At 49.5% G+C, this 21,859-nt stretch overlaps 1 protein-coding gene across 1 annotated transcript in view; it reads right to left on the bottom strand.

The window, feature by feature from the left end:
- The window catches only part of LOC311138545 (sarcolemmal membrane-associated protein-like), a 189,627-nt gene that overhangs the window by 63,648 nt on the left and 104,120 nt on the right, over window positions 1-21,859 (bottom strand). The window contains exons 12-15 of the mRNA XM_084173284.1: window positions 20,985-21,044; window positions 13,338-13,409; window positions 10,740-10,808; window positions 10,232-10,291 (exon numbers count right to left, since the gene is read on the bottom strand). Coding sequence (XP_084029410.1) covers window positions 10,232-10,291; window positions 10,740-10,808; window positions 13,338-13,409; window positions 20,985-21,044 — 261 coding nt within the window. The remainder of the gene's footprint in view (window positions 1-10,231; window positions 10,292-10,739; window positions 10,809-13,337; window positions 13,410-20,984; window positions 21,045-21,859) is intronic.

The following is a 21,859-nucleotide window of genomic DNA, read 5'->3' as shown; positions in this document are numbered from 1 at the left end:
CCACTACATCAGGATCTCCCCCCCTAACCTATAGCAGCCACTACATCAGGATCTCCCCCCCTAACCTTACCCCCTCCATCAGCCACTACATCAGGATCTCCCCCCTAACCTTACCCCCTCCATCAGCCACTACATCAGGATCTCCCCCCTAACCTTACCCCCTCCATCAGCCACTACATCAGGATCTCCCCCCTAACCTTACCCCCTATAGCAGCCACTACATCAGGATCTCCCCCCTAACCCCACCCCCTCCAGCAGCCACTACATCAGGATCTCCCCCCTAACCTTACCCCCTCCAGCAGCCACTACATCAGGATCTCCCCCCCTAACCTTACCCCCTATAGCAGCCACTACATCAGGATCTCCCCCCTAACCTTACCCCCTCCAGCAGCCACTACATCAGGATCTCCCCCCCTAACCTTACCCCCTATAGCAGCCACTACATCAGGATCTCCCCCCTAACCTTACCCCCTCTAGCAGCCACTACATCAGGATCTCCCCCCTAACCTTACCCCCTCCAGCAGCCACTACATCAGGATCTCCCCCCTAACCTTACCCCCTCCAGCAGCCACTACATCAGGATCTCCCCCCTAACCTTACCCCCTCCAGCAGCCACTACATCAGGATCTCCCCCCTAACCTTACCCCCTCTAGCAGCCACTACATCAGGATCTCCCCCCTAACCTTACCCCCTCCAGCAGCCACTACATCAGGATCTCCCCCCTAACCTTACCCCCTCCAGCAGCCACTACATCAGGATCTCCCCCCTAACCTTACCCCCTCTAGCAGCCACTACATCAGGATCTCCCCCCTAACCTTACCCCCTCTAGCAGCCACTACATCAGGATCTCCCCCCCTAACCTTACCCCCTCTAGCAGCCACTACATCAGGATCTCCCCCCCTAACCTTACCCCCTCTAGCAGCCACTACATCAGGATCTCCCCCCTAACCCCATCCCCTCCAGCAGCCACTACATCAGGATCTCCCCCCTAACCTTATCCCCTCCAGCAGCCACTACATCAGGATCTCCCCCCCTAACCTTACCCCCTCTAGCAGCCACTACATCAGGATCTCCCCCCTAACCCCATCCCCTCCAGCAGCCACTACATCAGGATCTCCCCCCTAACCTTACCCCCTCCAGCAGCCACTACATCAGGGTCTCCCCCCTAACCCCATCCCCTCCAGCAGCCACTACATCAGGTTCTCCCCCCTAACCCCATCCCCTCCAGCAGCCACTACATCAGGGTCTCCCCCCTAACCCCACCCCCTCCATCAGCCACTACATCAGGATCTCCCCCCCTAACCTTACCCCCTCTAGCAGCCACTACATCAGGATCTCCCCCCCTAACCTTACCCCCTCTAGCAGCCACTACATCAGGGTCTCCCCCCTAACCCCATCCCCTCCAGCAGCCACTACATCAGGATCTCCCCCCTAACCTTACCCCCTCCAGCAGCCACTCCATCAGGATCTCCCCCCTAACCTTACCCCCTCCATCAGGGTCTCCCCCCTAACCTTACCCCCTCCATCAGGGTCTCCCCCCTAACCTTACCCCCTCCATCAGGATCTCCCCCCTAACCTTACCCCCTCCATCAGGATCTCCCCCCTAACCTTACCCCCTCCATCAGGGTCTCCCCCCTAACCTTACCCCCTCCATCAGGGTCTCCCCCCTAACCTTACCCCCTCCATCAGGATCTCCCCCCTAACCTTACCCCCTCCATCAGGGTCTCCCCCTAACCTTACCCCCTCCATCAGGATCTCCCCCCTAACCTTACCCCCTATAGCAGCCACTACATCAGGATCTCCCCCCCCTAACCTTACCCCCTCCAGCAGCCACTACATCAGGATCTCCCCCCTAACCTTACCCCCTCCATCAGCCACTACATCAGGATCTCCCCCCCTAACCTTACCCCCTATAGCAGCCACTACATCAGGATCTCCCCCCCTAACCTAACCCCCTCCAGCAGCCACTACATCAGGATCTCCCCCCTAATCTTACCCCCTATAGCAGCCACTACATCAGGATCTCCCCCCCTAACCCCATCCCCTCCAGCAGCCACTACATCAGGATCTCCCCCCCTAACCCCACCCCCTCCAGCAGCCACTACATCAGGATCTCCCCCCCTAACCCCATCCCCTCCAGCAGCCACTACATCAGGATCTCCCCCCCTAACCCCATCCCCTCCAGCAGCCACTACATCAGGATCTCCCCCCTAACCTTACCCCCTCCATCAGCCACTACATCAGGATCTCCCCCCTAACCTTACCCCCTCCAGCAGCCACTACATCAGGATCTCCCCCCCTAACCTTACCCCCTCCATCAGCCACTACATCAGGATCTCCCCCCTAACCTTACCCCCTCTAGCAGCCACTACATCAGGATCTCCCCCCTAACCTTACCCCCTATAGCAGCCACTACATCAGGATCTCCCCCCCTAACCTTACCCCCTCCATCAGCCACTACATCAGGATCTCCCCCCTAACCTTACCCCCTCCATCAGCCACTACATCAGGATCTCCCCCCTAACCTTACCCCCTCCATCAGCCACTACATCAGGATCTCCCCCCTAACCTTACCCCCTATAGCAGCCACTACATCAGGATCTCCCCCCTGACCCCACCCCCTCCAGCAGCCACTACATCAGGATCTCCCCCCCTAACCTATAGCAGCCACTACATCAGGATCTCCCCCCCTAACCTTACCCCCTCCATCAGCCACTACATCAGGATCTCCCCCCCTAACCTTACCCCCTCCATCAGCCACTACATCAGGATCTCCCCCCTAACCTTACCCCCTCCATCAGCCACTACATCAGGATCTCCCCCCCTAACCTTACCCCCTATAGCAGCCACTACATCAGGATCTCCCCCCTAACCCCACCCCCTCCAGCAGCCACTACATCAGGATCTCCCCCCTAACCTTACCCCCTCCAGCAGCCACTACATCAGGATCTCCCCCCCTAACCTTACCCCCTATAACAGCCACTACATCAGGATCTCCCCCCTAACCTTACCCCCTCCAGCAGCCACTACATCAGGATCTCCCCCCCTAACCTTACCCCCTATAGCAGCCACTACATCAGGATCTCCCCCCTAACCTTACCCCCTCTAGCAGCCACTACATCAGGATCTCCCCCCTAACCTTACCCCCTCCAGCAGCCACTACATCAGGATCTTCCCCCTAACCTTACCCCCTCCAGCAGCCACTACATCAGGATCTCCCCCCTAACCTTACCCCCTCCAGCAGCCACTACATCAGGATCTCCCCCCTAACCTTACCCCCTCTAGCAGCCACTACATCAGGATCTCCCCCCTAACCTTACCCCCTCCAGCAGCCACTACATCAGGATCTCCCCCCTAACCTTACCCCCTCCAGCAGCCACTACATCAGGATCTCCCCCCTAACCTTACCCCCTCTAGCAGCCACTACATCAGGATCTCCCCCCTAACCTTACCCCCTCTAGCAGCCACTACATCAGGATCTCCCCCCCTAACCTTACCCCCTCTAGCAGCCACTACATCAGGATCTCCCCCCCTAACCTTACCCCCTCTAGCAGCCACTACATCAGGATCTCCCCCCTAACCCCATCCCCTCCAGCAGCCACTACATCAGGATCTCCCCCCTAACCTTACCCCCTCCAGCAGCCACTACATCAGGATCTCCCCCCCTAACCTTACCCCCTCTAGCAGCCACTACATCAGGATCTCCCCCCTAACCCCATCCCCTCCAGCAGCCACTACATCAGGATCTCCCCCCTAACCTTACCCCCTCCAGCAGCCACTACATCAGGGTCTCCCCCCTAACCCCATCCCCTCCAGCAGCCACTACATCAGGGTCTCCCCCCTAACCCCATCCCCTCCAGCAGCCACTACATCAGGATCTCCCCCCTAACCTTACCCCCTCCAGCAGCCACTCCATCAGGATCTCCCCCCTAACCTTACCCCCTCCATCAGGGTCTCCCCCCTAACCTTACCCCCTCCATCAGGGTCTCCCCCCTAACCTTACCCCCTCCATCAGCCACTACATCAGGATCTCCCCCCTAACCTTACCCCCTCCAGCAGCCACTACATCAGGATCTCCCCCCCTAACCTTACCCCCTCCATCAGCCACTACATCAGGATCTCCCCCCTAACCTTACCCCCTCTAGCAGCCACTACATCAGGATCTCCCCCCTAACCTTACCCCCTATAGCAGCCACTACATCAGGATCTCCCCCCCTAACCTTACCCCCTCCATCAGCCACTACATCAGGATCTCCCCCCTAACCTTACCCCCTCCATCAGCCACTACATCAGGATCTCCCCCCTAACCTTACCCCCTCCATCAGCCACTACATCAGGATCTCCCCCCCTAACCTATAGCAGCCACTACATCAGGATCTCCCCCCCTAACCTTACCCCCTCCATCAGCCACTACATCAGGATCTTCCCCCCTAACCTTACCCCCTCCATCAGCCACTACATCAGGATCTCCCCCCCTAACCTTACCCCCTCCATCAGCCACTACATCAGGATCTCCCCCCCTAACCTTACCCCCTATAGCAGCCACTACATCAGGATCTCCCCCCTAACCCCACCCCCTCCAGCAGCCACTACATCAGGATCTCCCCCCTAACCTTACCCCCTCCAGCAGCCACTACATCAGGATCTCCCCCCTAACCTTACCCCCTATAGCAGCCACTACATCAGGATCTCCCCCCTAACCTTACCCCCTCCAGCAGCCACTACATCAGGATCTCCCCCCCTAACCTTACCCCCTATAGCAGCCACTACATCAGGATCTCCCCCCTAACCTTACCCCCTCTAGCAGCCACTACATCAGGATCTCCCCCCTAACCTTACCCCCTCCAGCAGCCACTACATCAGGATCTCCCCCCTAACCTTACCCCCTCCAGCAGCCACTACATCAGGATCTCCCCCCTAACCTTACCCCCTCCAGCAGCCACTACATCAGGATCTCCCCCCTAACCTTACCCCCTCCAGCAGCCACTACATCAGGATCTCCCCTCTAACCTTACCCCCTCTAGCAGCCACTACATCAGGATCTCCCCCCTAACCTTACCCCCTCCAGCAGCCACTACATCAGGATCTCCCCCCTAACCTTACCCCCTCCAGCAGCCACTACATCAGGATCTCCCCCCTAACCTTACCCCCTCTAGCAGCCACTACATCAGGATCTCCCCCCTAACCTTACCCCCTCTAGCAGCCACTACATCAGGATCTCCCCCCCTAACCTTACCCCCTCTAGCAGCCACTACATCAGGATCTCCCCCCCTAACCTTACCCCCTCTAGCAGCCACTACATCAGGATCTCCCCCCTAACCCCATCCCCTCCAGCAGCCACTACATCAGGATCTCCCCCCTAACCTTACCCCCTCCAGCAGCCACTACATCAGGATCTCCCCCCCTAACCTTACCCCCTCTAGCAGCCACTACATCAGGATCTCCCCCCTAACCCCATCCCCTCCAGCAGCCACTACATCAGGATCTCCCCCCTAACCTTACCCCCTCCAGCAGCCACTACATCAGGGTCTCCCCCCTAACCCCATCTCCTCCAGCAGCCACTACATCAGGGTCTCCCCCCTAACCCCACCCCCTCCATCAGCCACTACATCAGGATCTCCCCCCCTAACCTTACCCCCTCTAGCAGCCACTACATCAGGATCTCCCCCCCTAACCTTACCCCCTCTAGCAGCCACTACATCAGGATCTCCCCCCTAACCTTACCCCCTCCAGCAGCCACTACATCAGGATCTCCCCCCTAACCTTACCCCCTCCATCAGGGTCTCCCCCCTAACCTTACCCCCTCCATCAGGGTCTCCCCCCTAACCTTACCCCCTCCATCAGGGTCTCCCCCCTAACCTTACCCCCTCCATCAGGGTCTCCCCCCTAACCTTACCCCCTCCATCAGGATCTCCCCCCTAACCTTACCCCCTCCATCAGGGTCTCCCCCCTAACCTTACCCCCTCCATCAGGGTCTCCCCCCTAACCTTACCCCCTCCATCAGGATCTCCCCCCTAACCTTACCCCCTCCATCAGGGTCTCCCCCCTAACCTTACCCCCTCCATCAGGATCTCCCCCCTAACCTTACCCCCTCCAAGTCTATTTTGATTTTTTTAACAGCTGACTGAAGATGGGACGGCCGGACATTTGTGCGGTTGAGTCCGTTTCTACGGTAACATGGACTCTTTACAATATGATTAAACTTTTTTCCTCCTTGCTGAAACAAGCAAGGTGTTGTAGCAAACAAGTCTTTGGTTGCCTAGGGAACGCGCCCCACAATGCAGCAGCAGCACACAGAAATAGAACTGCACTGTTGGAGCTAGGAACATAAGCGTTTCGCTACACCCGTGGTAACATCTGCAATAACATTTCATTTTATATTCGGCCATGATTACTACAAGTTTAGATCGCTGGCTAGACTAACTTTCCAATGTAAATTGTCTTACTGACAAAACAAGAGAAAAACTGCTGATGCACAATCCAAGCTGTGAAATAGCACCCTGAGTATTCTACTGCTCTAACTCTCAACAGTACGTTGGCACCCTGACTGAGTGTGATGTGGGTTATGCCTGGAACCGGCCCGGTGGATGCCTGACATGACACCCTGACTGAGTGTGATGTGGGTTACGCCTGGAACCGGCCCGGTGGATGCCTGACATGACACCCTGACTGAGTGTGATTTGGGTTACGCCTGGAACCGGCCCGGTGGATGCGTGACATGACATCCATGCTGTGCCAGTAACCTCCGTGCTCTGGCTTCTCCTGACTAATTGGTTTACATTCCAACAACATCCCAGCTCAGAACCCTGCTCTGTTGAAATGCAAGTAGCAGCAGCAGACAACTGTTGATGCTGAAGGTATGAGATCTATTCTATGACAAGGTGACAGCTGTTGATGCTGAAGGTATGAGATCTATTCTAGCACAAGGTGACAGCTGTTGATGCTGAAGGTATGAGATCTATTCTAGCACAAGGTGACAGCTGTTGATGCTGAAGGTATGAGATCTATGAAGGTATGTGGTCCTCTGTAGCTCAGCTGGTAGAGCACGGCGCTTGTAACACCAAGGTAGTGGGTTCGATCCCCGGGACCACCCATACACAAAAATGTATGCACGCATGACTGTAAGTCGCTTTGGATAAAAGCGTCTGCTAAATGGCATATTATTATTATTATCTATTCTAGCACAAGGTGACAGCTGTTGATGCTGAAGAATTAAGATCTATTCTAGCACAAGATATATTCTATATATTCAATAGAGTCCCCCAGGCCCCAGACAGGTTTGGCCACCCCATCCCATCCCATCCCAACACAAATCAAATCAAATGTTATTTGTCACGTGCCGAATACAACAGGTGTAGACATTACAGTGAAATGCTTACTTACAAGCCCTTAACCAACTATGAAGTTTTAAGAAAGAACCCCCCCCCCCCCCCAAAAAAAAAATCACACAAAAATACAATATAAAATAATACGAAATAAAAGTTAAAAGAAAAATAACAACAGGGAGGCTATATACAGGGGGTACCGGTACAGAGTCAATGTGCGGGGGCACCGGTTAGCCCAGGTAATTGAGGTAATATGTACATGTAGGTAGAGTTATTAAAGTGACTATGCATAGACAATAAACAGTAGTAGCAGCAGCGTAAAAGAATATGGGGGTGGGGTTGTAATGCAAATAATCTGGGTATCCATTTGATTAGATGTTCAGGAGTCTTATGGCTTGGGGGTAGAAGCTGTTGGAAGCCTTTTGGACCTAGACCTGGCACTCCGGTACCGCTTGCCGTGCGGTAGCAGAGAGAACAGTCTATGACTACGGTGGCTGGAGTCTGACAATTTTTAGGGCCTTCCTCTGACACCGCCTGGTATAGAGGTCCCGGATGGCAGGAAGCTTGGCTCCAGTGATGTACTGGGCCGTACGCACTACCCTCCGTAGTGCCTTGTGGTCGGAGGCCAAGCAGTTGCCATACCAGGCAGTGATGCAACCAGTCAGGATGCTCTCGATGGTGCAGCTGTAGAACCTTTTGAGGATCTGAGGACCCATGCCAAATCTTTTCAGTCTCCAGCGGGGGAATAGGTTTTGTCGTGCCCTCTTCACGACTGTCTTGGTGTGCTTGGACCATGATAGTTTGTTGGTGATGTGGACACCAAGGAACTTGAAGCTCTCAACCTGCCCCACTACAGCCTCGTCGATGAGAATGGGGGCGTGCTCAGTCCTCAGTCCTTTTCCTGTAGTCCACAATCATCTCCTTTGTCTTGATCACATTGAGGGAGAGGTTGTTATCCTGGCACCACACAGCCAGGTCTCTGACCTCCTCCCTATAGGCTGTCTCGTCATTGTCGGTGATCAAGCCTACCACTGTTGTGTCATCTGCAAACTTAATGATGGTGTTGGAGTCGTGCCTGGCCATGCAGCCATGAGTGAACAGGGAGTACAGGAGGGGACTGAGCACGGACCCCTGAGGGGCCCCCGTGTTGAGGATCAGCTCCATATACAGTGGGGAGAACAAGTATTTGATACACTGCCGTTTTTGCAGGTTTTCCTACTTACAAAGCATGTAGAGGTCTGTAATTTTTATCATAGGTACACTTGAACTGTGAGAGACGGAATCTAAAACAAAAATCCAGAAAATCACATTGTATGATTTTTAAGTAATTAATTTGCATTTTATTGCATGACATAAGTATTTGATCACCTACCAACCAGTAAGAATTCTGGCTCTCACAGACCTGTTAGTTTTTCTTTAAGAAGCCCTCCTGTTCTCCACTCATTACCTGTATTAACTGCACCTGTTTGAACTCGTTACCTGTATAAAAGACACCTGTCCACACACTCAATCATACAGACTCCAACCTCTCCACAATAACCAAGACCAGAGAGCTGTGTAAGGACATCAGGGATAAAATTGAAGACCTGCACAAGGCTGGGATGGGCTACAGGACAATAGGCAAGCAGCTTGGTGAGAAGGCAACAACTGTTGGCGCAATTATTAGAAAATGGAAGAAGTTCAATATGACGGTCAATCACCCTTGGTCTGGGGCTCCATGCAAGATCTCACCTCGTGGGGCATCAATGATCATGAGGAAAGTGAGGGATCAGCCCAGAACTACACGGCAGGACCTGGTCAATGACCTGAAGAGAGCTGGGACCACAGTCTCAAAGAAAACCATTAGTAACACACTACGCCGTCATGGATTAAAATCCTGCAGCGCACGCAAGTTCCCCCTGCTCAAGCCAGCGCATGTCCAGGCCCGTCTGAAGTTTGCCAATGACCATCTGGATGATCCAGAGGAGGAATGGGAGAAGGTCATGTGGTCTGATGAGACAAAAATAGAGCTTTTTGGTCTAAACTCCACTCGCCGTGTTTGGAGGAAGAAAAAGGATGAGTACAACCCCAAGAACACCATCCCAACCGTGAAGCATGGAGGTGGAAACATCATTCTTTGGGGATGCTTTTCTGCAAAGGGGACAGGACGACTGCACCGTATTGAGGGGAGGATGGATGGGGCCATGTATCGCGAGATCTTGGCCAACAACCTCCTTCCCTCAGTAAGAGCATTGAAGATGGGTCGTGGCTGGGTCTTCCAGCATGACAACGACCCGAAACACACAGCCAGGGCAACTAAGGAGTGGCTCCGTAAGAAGCATCTCAAGGTCCTGGAGTGGCCTAGCCAGTCTCCAGACCTGAACCCAATAGAAAATCTTTGGAGGGAGCTGAAAGTCCGTATTGCCCAGCGACAGCCCCGAAACCTGAAGGATCCGGAGAAGGTCTGTATGGAGGAGTGGGCCAAAATCCCTGCTGCAGTGTGTGCAAACCTGGTCAAGACCTACAGGAAACGTATGATCTCTGTAATTGCAAACAAAGGTTTCTGTACCAAATATTAAGTTATGCTTTGCTGATGTATCAAATACTTATGTCATGCAATAAAATGCAAATGCATTACTTAAAAATCATACAACGTGATTTTCTGGATTTTTGTTTTAGATTCCGTCTCTCACAGTTGAAGTGTACCTATGATAAAAATTACAGACCTCTACATGCTTTGTAAGTAGGAAAACCTGCAAAATCGGCAGTGTATCAAATACTTGTTCCCCCCACTGTATATTCAATAGAATCCCCCAGGCACCAGCCAGGTTTTTGCACTGTTGATCCATCCATCCAGCTGCCTCTCTTGACAACAGATTTTACGGCAACGAGACTATGGACGCAATAAAACATTAAACATGTATTACCTTTGAGCAGGGCGACCCTGTTCTGTGGCTCGTTCAGCTCATGATCATCCATGTTTCCGTCTACACAGAGACAGAGAGAGAAATAAAGGACAGCAAGGGGAGAGAGGAGAGGCGAGGAGAGAGAAAAAGTGAACAGGGAGAGAGAGAGAGGATTAACAGTGAGCAGACCAGGACAAACGGACAGACAGATTGGCATCCAGTGAAACTAAATCAATAAATCAATAGTTATTCCACGGCTCTGTTCTGGACAGTTTCATTAGCACACTAGATCATTAAAATAATAAAACAATACATTTACATAGTTTGAATGTTAATATTGTACTTTTATGTACATGTTTTAATTCATAAACATGGTGAACACTAATTAATTAATGTAATGAATTAATATACAAAGACAATAATTTCACTTTTTCAGTCCTCATAAATGAATAGAAAATATCCTCTGACAGCTTCCAGATGGTTTAATCCTTTAGCTTGTTTAAAATGTACCTATTTATGAGGTTGTTACCTGAGGTGTCGTCACTGCTGCGGCTCAGTGTATCTGAAATGTCAGATTCTTTAGCATCCAGTTGGTTTTCTACAGAGAGACCAGGAAGATACAATTTAGAACGGGAGGACAACTACTATTAAAACTCTCTCAGAACACTGCAAAATAATTATAAATAAATCACATGAAATAACATGGTTACTATGTAGGGATGTGTATCTCTCCTTTCATGAACGACACCAAACGTACAGTTGAAGTCGGAAGTTTACATACACCTTAGCCAAATACATTTAAACACAGTTTTTCACAATTCCTGACATTTAATCCTAGTAAAAATTCCCTGTCTTAAGTCAGTTAGGATCACCACTTTATTTTAAGAATGTGAAATGTCAGAATAATAGTAGAGAGAATGATTTATTTCAGCTTTTATTTCTTTCATCACATTCCCAGTGGGTCAGAAGTTTACATACACTCAATTAGTATTTGGTAGCATTGCCTTTAAATTGTTTAACTTGGGTCAAACGTTTCGGGTAGCCTTCCACAAGCTTCCCACAATAAGTTGGGTGAATTTTGGCCCATTCCTCCTGACAGAGCTGATGTAACTGAGTCAGGTTTGTAGGCCTCCTTGCTCGCACACGCCTTTTCAGTTCTGTCCACACATTTTCTATAGGCTTGAGGTCAGGGCTTTGTGATGGCCACTCCAATACCTTGACTTTGTTGTCCTTAAGCCATTTTGTCACAACTTTGGAAGTATGCTTGGGGTCATTGTCAATTTGGAAGACCCATTTGCGACCAAGCTTTAACTTCCTGACTGATGTCTTGAGATGTTGCTTCAATATATCCACATAATTTTCCTTCCTCATGATGCCATCTATTTTGTGAAGTGCACCAGTCCCTCCTGCAGCAAAGCACCCCCACAGCATGATGCTGCCACCCCCGTACTTCACGGTTGGGATGGTGTTCTTCGGCTTGCAAGCCACCCCCTTTTTCCTCCAAACATAACAATGGTCATTATGGCCAAACAGTTCTATAATTTTTTCATCAGACCAGAGGACATTTCTCCAAAAAGTACGATCTTTGTCCCCATGTGCAGTTGCAAACTGTAGTCTGGCTTTTTTTATGGAGGTTTTGGAGCAGTGGCTTCTTCCTTGCTGAGCGGCCTTTCAGGTTATGTCGATATAGGACTTGTTTTACTGTGGATATAGATACTTTTGTACCCGTTTCCTCCAGCATCTTCACAAGGTCCTTTCTGTTGTTCTGGGATTGATTTGCACTTTTCGCACCAAAGTACGTTCATCTCTAGGAGACAGAACGCTTCTCCTTCCTGAGCGGTATGACGGCTGCGTGGTCCCATGGTGTTTATACTTGCGTACTATTGTTTGTACAGATGAACGTGGTACCTTCAGGCGTTTGGAAATCGCTCCCAAGGATGAACCAGACTTGTGGAGGTCTACAATTTTTCTTCTGAGGTCTTGGCTGATTCCTTTTGATTTTCCCATGATGTCAAGCAAAGAGGCACTGAGTTTGAAGGTATGTCTTGAAATACATCCACAGGTACACCTCCAATTCACTCAAATGATGTCAATTAGCCTATCAGAAGCTTCTAAAGCCATGACATCATTTTCTGGAATTTTCCAAGCTGTTTAAAGGCACAGTCAACTTAGTGTATGTAAACTTCTGACCCACTGGAATTGTGATACAGTGAATTATAAGTGAAATAATCTGTCTGCAAACAATTGTTGGAAAAATTACTTGTGTCATGCACAAAGTAGATGTCTTAACCGACTTTCCAAAACGATAGTTTGTTAACAAGAAATTTGTGAAGTGGTTGAAAAACGAGTTTTAATGACTCCAACCTAAGAGTATGTAAACTTCCGACTTCAACTGTAAATAGCAGCAGTGGTCGTCTGATGCAGTTTAAACTGGTTTAGCCTGCAGAGACATGATACCAGCTGACCCAGGCCAAAGAGATTACAGCTGCAACTAAACACAACACTGTCTCAGGCTCCTCTGGAAGAAGTATATCTGGTATATCTGGAAGAAGTCTATCTGGTATATCTGGAAGAAGTCTATCTGGTATATCTGGAATAAGTCTATCTGGTATATCTGGAATAAGTCTATCTGGTATATCTGGAAGAAGTCTATCTGGTATATCTGGAATAAGTCTATCTGGTATATCTGGAAGAAGTCTATCTGGTATATCTGGAAGAAGTCTATCTGGTATATCTGGAATAAGTCTATCTGGTATATCTGGAAGAAGTCTATCTGGTATATCTGGAAGAAGTCTATCTGGTATATCTGGAAGAAGTCTATCTGGTATATCTGGAAGAAGTCTATCTGGTATCTACAGGGTGGTGTTGCTGGACACATACTGGAGCTAATCTATCCATCTATAGATGTTGTATTGTCAGATACACCGGATGGGTGTAGTGAAATGTGTTGTTTTACAGGGTCAGACATAGTAGTACGGCGCAAATTAGAATTAAGTGCCTTACTCAAGGGCACAGAGATTTATCACCTTGTTGGCGCGGGGATTCGAACCAGCAACCTTTTGGTTACTAGCACAAAGCTTGAACCACTATACCTGCTGATTGGTGTTGTACCAGAAGCTTCCCTTACCTTTGAGTCTGTCAGGACTGGCAAGGCGGTCTCCTGCTGTCTGGCTGTTCTGCAGGTGGGCATCGATCACCTCTGACAGAGACATGGAGATACCGTTAGTAACATAGCATGACCCAGGCTCATACCAGTGGGAATGACATCATAGTGGGAATTACATCAGTGACACTATGAAAGAAAACAATTACAACAGCAGACCCGGAGTTAGACAGACCCGGAGTTAGACAGACCCGGAGTTAGACAGACCCGGAGTGCACTTATTTTTAATAAAAAAAGTAAAATAAAACAACAACAAAAGTGTTGAGAAAAAAAGAGTAGAAGTAAAATAAAATAACAGTAGGGAGGCTATATATACAGTAAAATAAAGTGACAGTAGGGAGGCTATATATACAGTAAAATAAAGTGACAGTAGGGAGGCTATATATACAGTAAAATAAAGTGACAGTAGGGAGGCTATATATACAGTAAAATAAAGTGACAGTAGGGAGGCTATATATACAGTAAAATAAAGTGACAGTAGGGAGGCTATATATACAGTAAAATAAAGTGACAGTAGGGAGGCTATATATACAGTAAAATAAAGTGACAGTAAGGAGGCTATATATACAGGGGGGCACCGTTGCAGAGTCAATGTGCGGGGGCACCGGCTAGTAGAGGTAGTTGAAGTAATATGTACATGTGGGTAGAGTTAAAGTGACTATGCATACAGTGGGGGAAAAAAATATTTAGTCAGCCACCAATTGTGCAAGTTCTCCCACTTAAAAATATGAGAGAGGCCTGTAATTTTCATCATAGGTACACGTCAACTATGACAGACAAAATGAGATAAAAAATTCCAGAAAATCACATTGTAGGATTTTTAATGAATTTATTTGCACATTATGGTGGAAAACAAGTATTTGGTCAATTACAAAAGTTTCTCAATACTTTGTTATATACCCTTTGTTGGCAATGACACAGGTCAAACGTTTTCTGTAAGTCTTCACAAGGTTTTCACACACTGTTGCTGGTATTTTGGCCCATTCCCCCATGCAGATCTCATCTAGAGCAGTGATGTTTTGGGGCTGTCGCTGGGCAACACGGACTTTCAACTCCCTCCAAAGATTTTCTATGGCGTTGAGATCTTGAGACTGGCTAGGCCACTCCAGGACCTTGAAATGCTTCTTACGAAGCCACTCCTTCGTTGCCCGGGCGGTGTGTTTGGGATCATTGTCATGCTGAAAGACCCAGCCACGTTTCATCTTCAATGCCCTTGCTGATGGAAGGAGGTTTTCACTCAAAATCTCACTGCAAGATTTGAGTCCCTGGCGGCGTAGTGTGTTACTGATGGTAGGCTTTGCTACTTTGGTCCCAGCTCTCTGCAGGTCATTCACTAGGTCCCCCCGTGTGGTTCTGGGATTTTTGCTCACCGTTCTTGTGATCATTTTGACCCCAAGGGGTGAGATCTTGCGTGGAGCCCCAGATCAAGGGAGATTATCAGTGGTCTTGTATGTCTTCCATTTCCTAATAATTGATCCCACAGTTGATTTCTTCAAACCAAGCTGCTTACCTATTGCAGATTCAGTCTTCCCAGCCTAGTGCAGGTCTACAATTTTGTTTCTGGTGTCCTTTGACAGCTCTTTGGTCTTGGCCATAGTGGAGTTTGGAGTGTGACTGTTTGAGGTTGTGGACAGGTGTCTTTTATACTGATAACAAGTTCAAACAGGTGCCATTAATACAGTTAACGAGTGGAGGACAGAGGAGCCTCTTAAGGAAGAAGTTACAGGTCTGTGAGAGCCAGAAATCTTGCTTGTTTGTAGGTGACCAAATACTTATTTTCCACCATAATTTGCAAATAAATTCATTAAAAATCCTACAATGTGATTTTCTGGGTTTTTTTTTCTCAATTTGTCTGTCGTAGTTGACGTGTACCTATGATGAAAATTACAGGCCTCTCATCTTTTTAAGTGGGAGAACTTGCACAATTGGTGGCTGACTAAATACTTTTTTCCCCCACTGTAAATAATTAACAGAGTAGCAGCAGCGTAAAAAGATGGGGTGGAGGGGCAGTGCAAATAGTCCGGGTAGGCATGATTAGCTGTTCAGGAGTCTTATGGCTTGGGGGTAGAAGCTGTTGAGAAGTCTTTTGGACCTAGACTTGGCACTCCGGTACCGCTTGCCGTGCGGTAGCAGAGAGAACAGTCTATGACTAGGGTGGCTGGAGTCTGACAATTTTGAGGGCCTTCCTCTGACCGCCTGGTATAGAGGTCCTGGATGGCAGGAAGCTTGGCCCCAGTGATGTACTGGGCCGTACACACTACCCTCCGTAGTGCCTTGCGGTCGGAGGCCAAGCACCCCCATAGAGACTGCCATAGGTCCAGACAACAGGCCCTCCGATTTGACACATTGAACTCTATCTGAGAAGTAGTTGGTGAACCAGGCGAGGCAGTCATTTGAGAAACCAAGGCTATTTAGTCTGCCAATAAGAATGCGGTGGTTGACAAAGTCGAAAGCCTTGGCCAGGTCAATGAAAACGGCTGCACAGTACTGTCTATTATCGATCGCGGTTATAATATCGTTTAGGACCTTGAGCGTGGCTGAAGTGCACCCATGACCAGCTCGGAAACCGGATTGCATAGCGGAGAAGGTACGGTGGGATTCGAAATGGTCGGTGATCTGTTTGTTGACTTGGCTTTCAAAAACTTTTGAAAGGCAGGGCAGGATGGATATGGGTCTGTAACAGTTTGGATCTAGAGTGTCACCCCCTTTGAAGAGGGGGATGACCGCGGCAGCTTTCCAATCTCTGGGGATCTCAGACGTTACGAAAGAGAGGTTGAACAGGCTAGTAATAGGGGTTGCGACAATTTCGGCGGCTAGTTTTAGAAAGAAAGGGTCCAGATTGTCTAGCCCAGATGATTTGTAGGGGTCCAGATTTTGCAGCTCTTTTAGAACATCAGCTGTCTGGATTTGTGTGAAGGAGAAGCGGGGGGGGGGAATGGGCAAGTTGCAGCGGAGGGTGCAGAGCTGGTGGCCGGGGTAGTGGTAGCCAGATGGAAAGCATGGCCAGCCGTAGCAAAATGCTTGTTGAAATTCTCGATTATTGTAGATTTATCGGTGGTGATAGTGTTTCCTAGCCTCAGTGCAGTGGGCAGCTGGGAGGAAGTGCTCTTATTCTCCATGGACTTTACAGTGTCCCAAAACTTTTTGGAGTTAGTGCTACAGGATGCAAATTTCTGTTTGAAAAAGTTAGCCTTTGCTTTCCTAACTGCTTGTGTATATTGGTTCCTAACTTCCCTGAAAAGTTGCATATCGCGGGGGCTATTTGATGCTAATGCAGTACGCCACAGGATGTTTTTGTGCTGGTCAAGGGCAGTCAAGTCTGAGGAGAACCAGGGGCTATATCTGTTCTTAGTTCTGTATTTTTTGAATGGGGCATGTCTATTTAAGATTGAGAGGAAATTACTTTTAAAGAACAACCAGGCATCCTCTACTGACGGAATGAGATCTATATCCATCCAGGATACCTGGGCCAGGTCAATTAGGAAGGCCTGCTCGCTGAAGTGTTTTTGGGAGCGTTTGACAGTGATGAGGGGTGGTCGTTTGACCGCGGACCCGTTACGGACGCAGGCAATAAGGCAGTGATCGCTGAGATCCTGGTTGAAGACAGCGGAGGTGTATTTAGAGGGTAAATTAGTCAGGATGATATCTATGAGGGTACCCATGTTTACGGATTTAGGGTAGTACCTGGTAGGTTCGTTGATAATTTGTGTGAGATTGAGGGCATCTAGTTTAGATGGTTTAGAGGTACAGAATTAGGGTCTAGAGTTTCTCGTGTGAATGACTAATACCAGGAAAATCTCAAAATTACAGACTACATTTACATTTTAGTCATTTAGCAGATGCTCTTATCCAGAGCGACTTACAGGAGCAATTAGGGTTAAGTGCCTTGCTTAAGGGCACAGACAGATTTTTCACCTAGTCGGCTCGGGGATTAGAACCAGCGACCTTTCGGTTACTGGCACAACGCTCTTACCCACTAAGCTACCTGCCGCCCCCTATAGACTACAATAGGTACTGAGAGTTTTCCCTGGGCAGGTCAGATGTGCCCTTTTAACATTAAAGGGATACTTCAGCATTTTGGCACTGAGGCCCTTTCTCTACTTCCCCAGAGTCATGATGAACTAGTGGATAGCGTTTTAATGTCTCTGTGTCCAGTGTGAAGGAAGCTAGAGGTCGTTTCGCGAGCCAATGCTAACTAATCTATGGGAATGTTCTAGCATGCTAATCCTGAAGTATCCCTTTAACAATGTTAACATCCTGGCCATATTATGGAACGATTATTGGAATGGCTCAGTAACTGATGTACTGTACAATGACCAAGACCAAAGGTAGTGCGCTATATCTGCAATAGGGTACCATTTGGGATGTAAAGTGAGAGTAGCCCGGTCTACGGCCAGGTAAAGTGAGAGTAGCCCGGTCTACGGCCAGGTAAAGTGAGAGTAGCCCGGTCTACGGCCAGGTAAAGTGAGAGTAGCCCGGTCTACGGCCAGGTAAAGTGAGAGTAGCCCGGTCTACGGCCAGGTAAAGTGAGAGTAGCCCGGTCTACGGCCAGGTAAAGTGAGAGTAGCCCGGTCTACGGCCAGGTAAAGTGAGAGTAGCCCGGTCTACGGCCAGGTAAAGTGAGAGTAGCCCGGTCTACGGCCAGGTAAAGTGAGAGTAGCCCGGTCTACGGCCAGGTAAAGTGAGAGTAGCCCGGTCTACGGCCAGGTAAAGTGAGAGTAGCCCGGTCTACGGCCAGGTAAAGTGAGAGTAGCCCGGTCTACGGCCAGGTAAAGTGAGAGTAGCCCGGTCTACGGCCAGGTAAAGTGAGAGTAGCCCGGTCTACGGCCAGGTAAAGTGAGAGTAGCCCGGTCTACGGCCAGGTAAAGTGAGAGTAGCCCGGTCTACGGCCAGGTAAAGTGAGAGTAGCCCGGTCTACGGCCAGGTAAAGTGAGAGTAGCCCGGTCTACGGCCAGGTAAAGTGAGAGTAGTCCGGTCTACGGCCAGGTAAAGTGAGAGTAGCCCGGTCTACGGCCAGGTAAAGTGAGAGTAGTCCGGTCTACGGCCAGGTAAAGTGAGAGTAGCCCGGTCTACGGCCAGGTAAAGTGAGAGTAGCCCGGTCTACGGCCAGGTAAAGTGAGAGTAGCCCGGTCTACGGCCAGGTAAAGTGAGAGTAGCCCGGTCTACGGCCAGGTAAAGTGAGAGTAGCCCGGTCTACGGCCAGGTAAAGTGAGAGTAGCCCGGTTTACGGCCAGGTAAAGTGAGAGTAGTCCGGTCTACGGCCAGTTGATTGATCGGTCTAGTTGAGGTCATGGCTCATAAATAGAAATGGCTGAAGCCCTTCTAGAAAGAGATTCCTACACTACTACTTTAACTTTTTAGTTGACGCAGCAGAACATCAGGACACAGAACCAGCAGGGGTCGGCTACGCCGTGCCCATCTCACTTATTTTCGGCAGAAAGTTTTTAAAAATATAAACTGGAGAAAATAATTAAAATTGCATGCATTGGTATTCAGTTCCCAAGGTATGTCAATTGCGATTAGCCAATGGGCTTTCATGATTTTGCAGGAGTTTCATATTAGTTCAGCGCAAGACAACCTGCCTCTCCCGCCAAATTCAAAACCAAGGCAGCGCTGAAGATGAGAGATTCGTTTTCACATGGCTAGCAGCTAGCAAGCCTTCTTTTGTTATTTTAAAAAGTTCAGGGCGCAAAATGTCACCGGCAAAGAAAAATAAGGCAGATATCCGCTCATTTATTGCCTCTTGGACAAAGGAATATGGATTTGTTTTACTGAAGGACTGGTCTGTTTGCGCTCTCTGTTGTAAAACTATTGTTTGTCGGACATCAAGTGTACGGCGTCATTTTGAAACGAGACATGAGGAAAAACCTCAAGGATGAGGCAGACAATGCTGAAGGAATCAAGAGGGCCGTGTCCAGGTATGGGCCGTGTCCAGGTATGGGCCGTGTCCAGGTATGGGCCGTGTCCAGGTATGGGCCGTGTCCAGGTATGGGCCGTGTCCAGGTATGGGCCGTGTCCAGGTATGGGCCGTGTCCAGGTATGAAAAGCACAGCAGTGTTTTACAAATCTACATGCAGTCACAAATCAAGCTACTGAGGGGAGCTACAACGTTGCTCAGTGCTAAACATGGAAAACCATTTACTGATGGGGAATATATCAAGGAGGCTTTCCTCAGTAGTTCACAGGCTTTATTTGATGGATTGCCTAACAAAGACACAATCACCTCAAAGATAAAAGACATGCCTGTGTCTGCCAGAACTGTTGAAAGGTGCGTTACCGAGATGGTTGAAAATGGAAAGGAGCAACAAACTGGAGCGTTAAAAGATGCACCCGTGTTGAGCGTGGCTCTTGATGAGAGTGTGGATTTGAATGATACTCCACGTCTGGCAGTTGTTGCAAGATACTGTGACTCAGAGGGACGCGAGGAGATACTGTGACTCAGAGCAGGGACGCCAGGAGATACTGTGACTCAGAGGGACGCCAGGACCTGTGACTCAGAGGGACGCCAGGACCTGTGACTCAGAGCAGGGACGCCAGGACCTGTGACTCAGAGCAGGGACGCCAGGACCTGTGACTCAGAGGGACGCCAGGAGATACTGTGACTCAGAGCAGGGACGCCAGGACCTGTGACTCAGAGCAGGGACGCCAGGACATACTGTGACTCAGAGGGACGCCAGGACCTGTGACTCAGAGCAGGGACGCCAGGACATACTGTGACTCAGAGGGACGCCAGGAGATACTGTGACTCAGAGGGACGCCAGGACCTGTGACTCAGAGGGACGCCAGGACCTGTGACTCAGAGGGATGCGAGGACATACTGTGACTCAGAGCAGGGACGCCAGGAGATACTGTGACTCAGAGGGACGCCAGGACCTGTGACTCAGAGGGACGCCAGGACCTGTGACTCAGAGCAGGGACGCCAGGACCTGTGACTCAGAGCAGGGACGCCAGGACCTGTGACTCAGAGGGACGCCAGGAGATACTGTGACTCAGAGCAGGGACGCCAGGACCTGTGACTCAGAGCAGGGACGCCAGGACATACTGTGACTCAGAGGGACGCCAGGACCTGTGACTCAGAGCAGGGACGCCAGGACATACTGTGACTCAGAGGGACGCCAGGACCTGTGACTCAGAGCAGGGACGCCAGGACATACTGTGACTCAGAGGGACGCGAGGACCTGCTTTGTCTAAAACCCATGCATGGTCCTACTAGATGTAGCAAAAGCCTTCACAGATCATTTTGAGGAGAGAGGAGTCGATATTAAAAACATATTCGCTATTACAACTGACGGTGCCCCCCGCTATGGTGGGGAAACAAAGGATTCGCAAAGCTGACTGAAGAGAAGATTGGCCACCCTGTGATTTAACATCACAATCATTCACCAAGAGAATCGGTGTTCCCGTGGTGCTAATGGACAGAGCCTCCGTTTAGCAAGCTATGGAATACTTCCGTTTGTGGGAAATTAGACATTCAATAGAGACCATTTGTTGTAACGCATATATGAAAATCATAACTGGCACGCAGATCGTTAGAAATGGTAGGATAAATTGTAAATTGGCACAAAAAGGTTGCCGACCCCTGCCTTAGAGACACACACAAACGTAACTTACCATCAAAGTTAGCCAGCTTGTGCAACGACGAACCCACTGCTTCTTTCAAGTTCTTCACAGCTGGAGAGAAAGAAAGAAGATCAAAGAAACAAGAAGATGATCAACATAATGACATCTGACTTCTAGACAGCTTCTGAGGAGAGGATCTGACATCTCTAGACATGTTACCTCTAGACAGCTTCTGAGGGGAGGATCTGACATCTCTAGACATGTTACCTCTAGACAGCTTCTGAGGGGAGGATCTGACATCTCTAGACATGTTACCTCTAGACAGCTTCTGAGGGGAGGATCTGACATCTCTAGACATGTTACCTCTAGACAGCTTCTGAGGGGAGGATCTGACATCTCTAGACATGTTACCTCTAGACAGCTTCTGAGGGGAGGATCTGACATCTCTAGACATGTTACCTCTAGACAGCTTCTGAGGAGAGGATCTGACATCTCTAGACATGTTACCTCTAGACAGCTTCTGAGGGGAGGATCTGACATCTCTAGACATGTTACCTCTAGACAGCTTCTGAGGAGAGGATCTGACATCTCTAGACATGTTACCTCTAGACAGCTTCTGAGGAGAGGATCTGACATCTCTAGACATGTTACCTCTAGACAGCTTCTGAGGAGAGGATCTGACATCTCTAGACATGTTACCTCTAGACAGCTTCTGAGGGGAGGATCTGACATCTCTAGACATGTTACCTCTAGACAGCTTCTGAGGAGAGGATCTGACATCTCTAGACATGTTACCTCTAGACAGCTTCTGAGGGGAGGATCTGACATCTCTAGACATGTTACCTCTAGACAGCTTCTGAGGGGAGGATCTGACATCTCTAGACATGTTACCTCTAGACAGCTTCTGAGGAGAGGATCTGACATCT

This window comes from Coregonus lavaretus (assembly GCF_964263955.1).
Source record: "Coregonus lavaretus genome assembly, chromosome: 12".
In the NCBI taxonomy this organism is placed as follows: domain Eukaryota; kingdom Metazoa; phylum Chordata; class Actinopteri; order Salmoniformes; family Salmonidae; genus Coregonus; species Coregonus lavaretus.
This window is presented reverse-complemented; position numbering and strand designations above follow the sequence as displayed.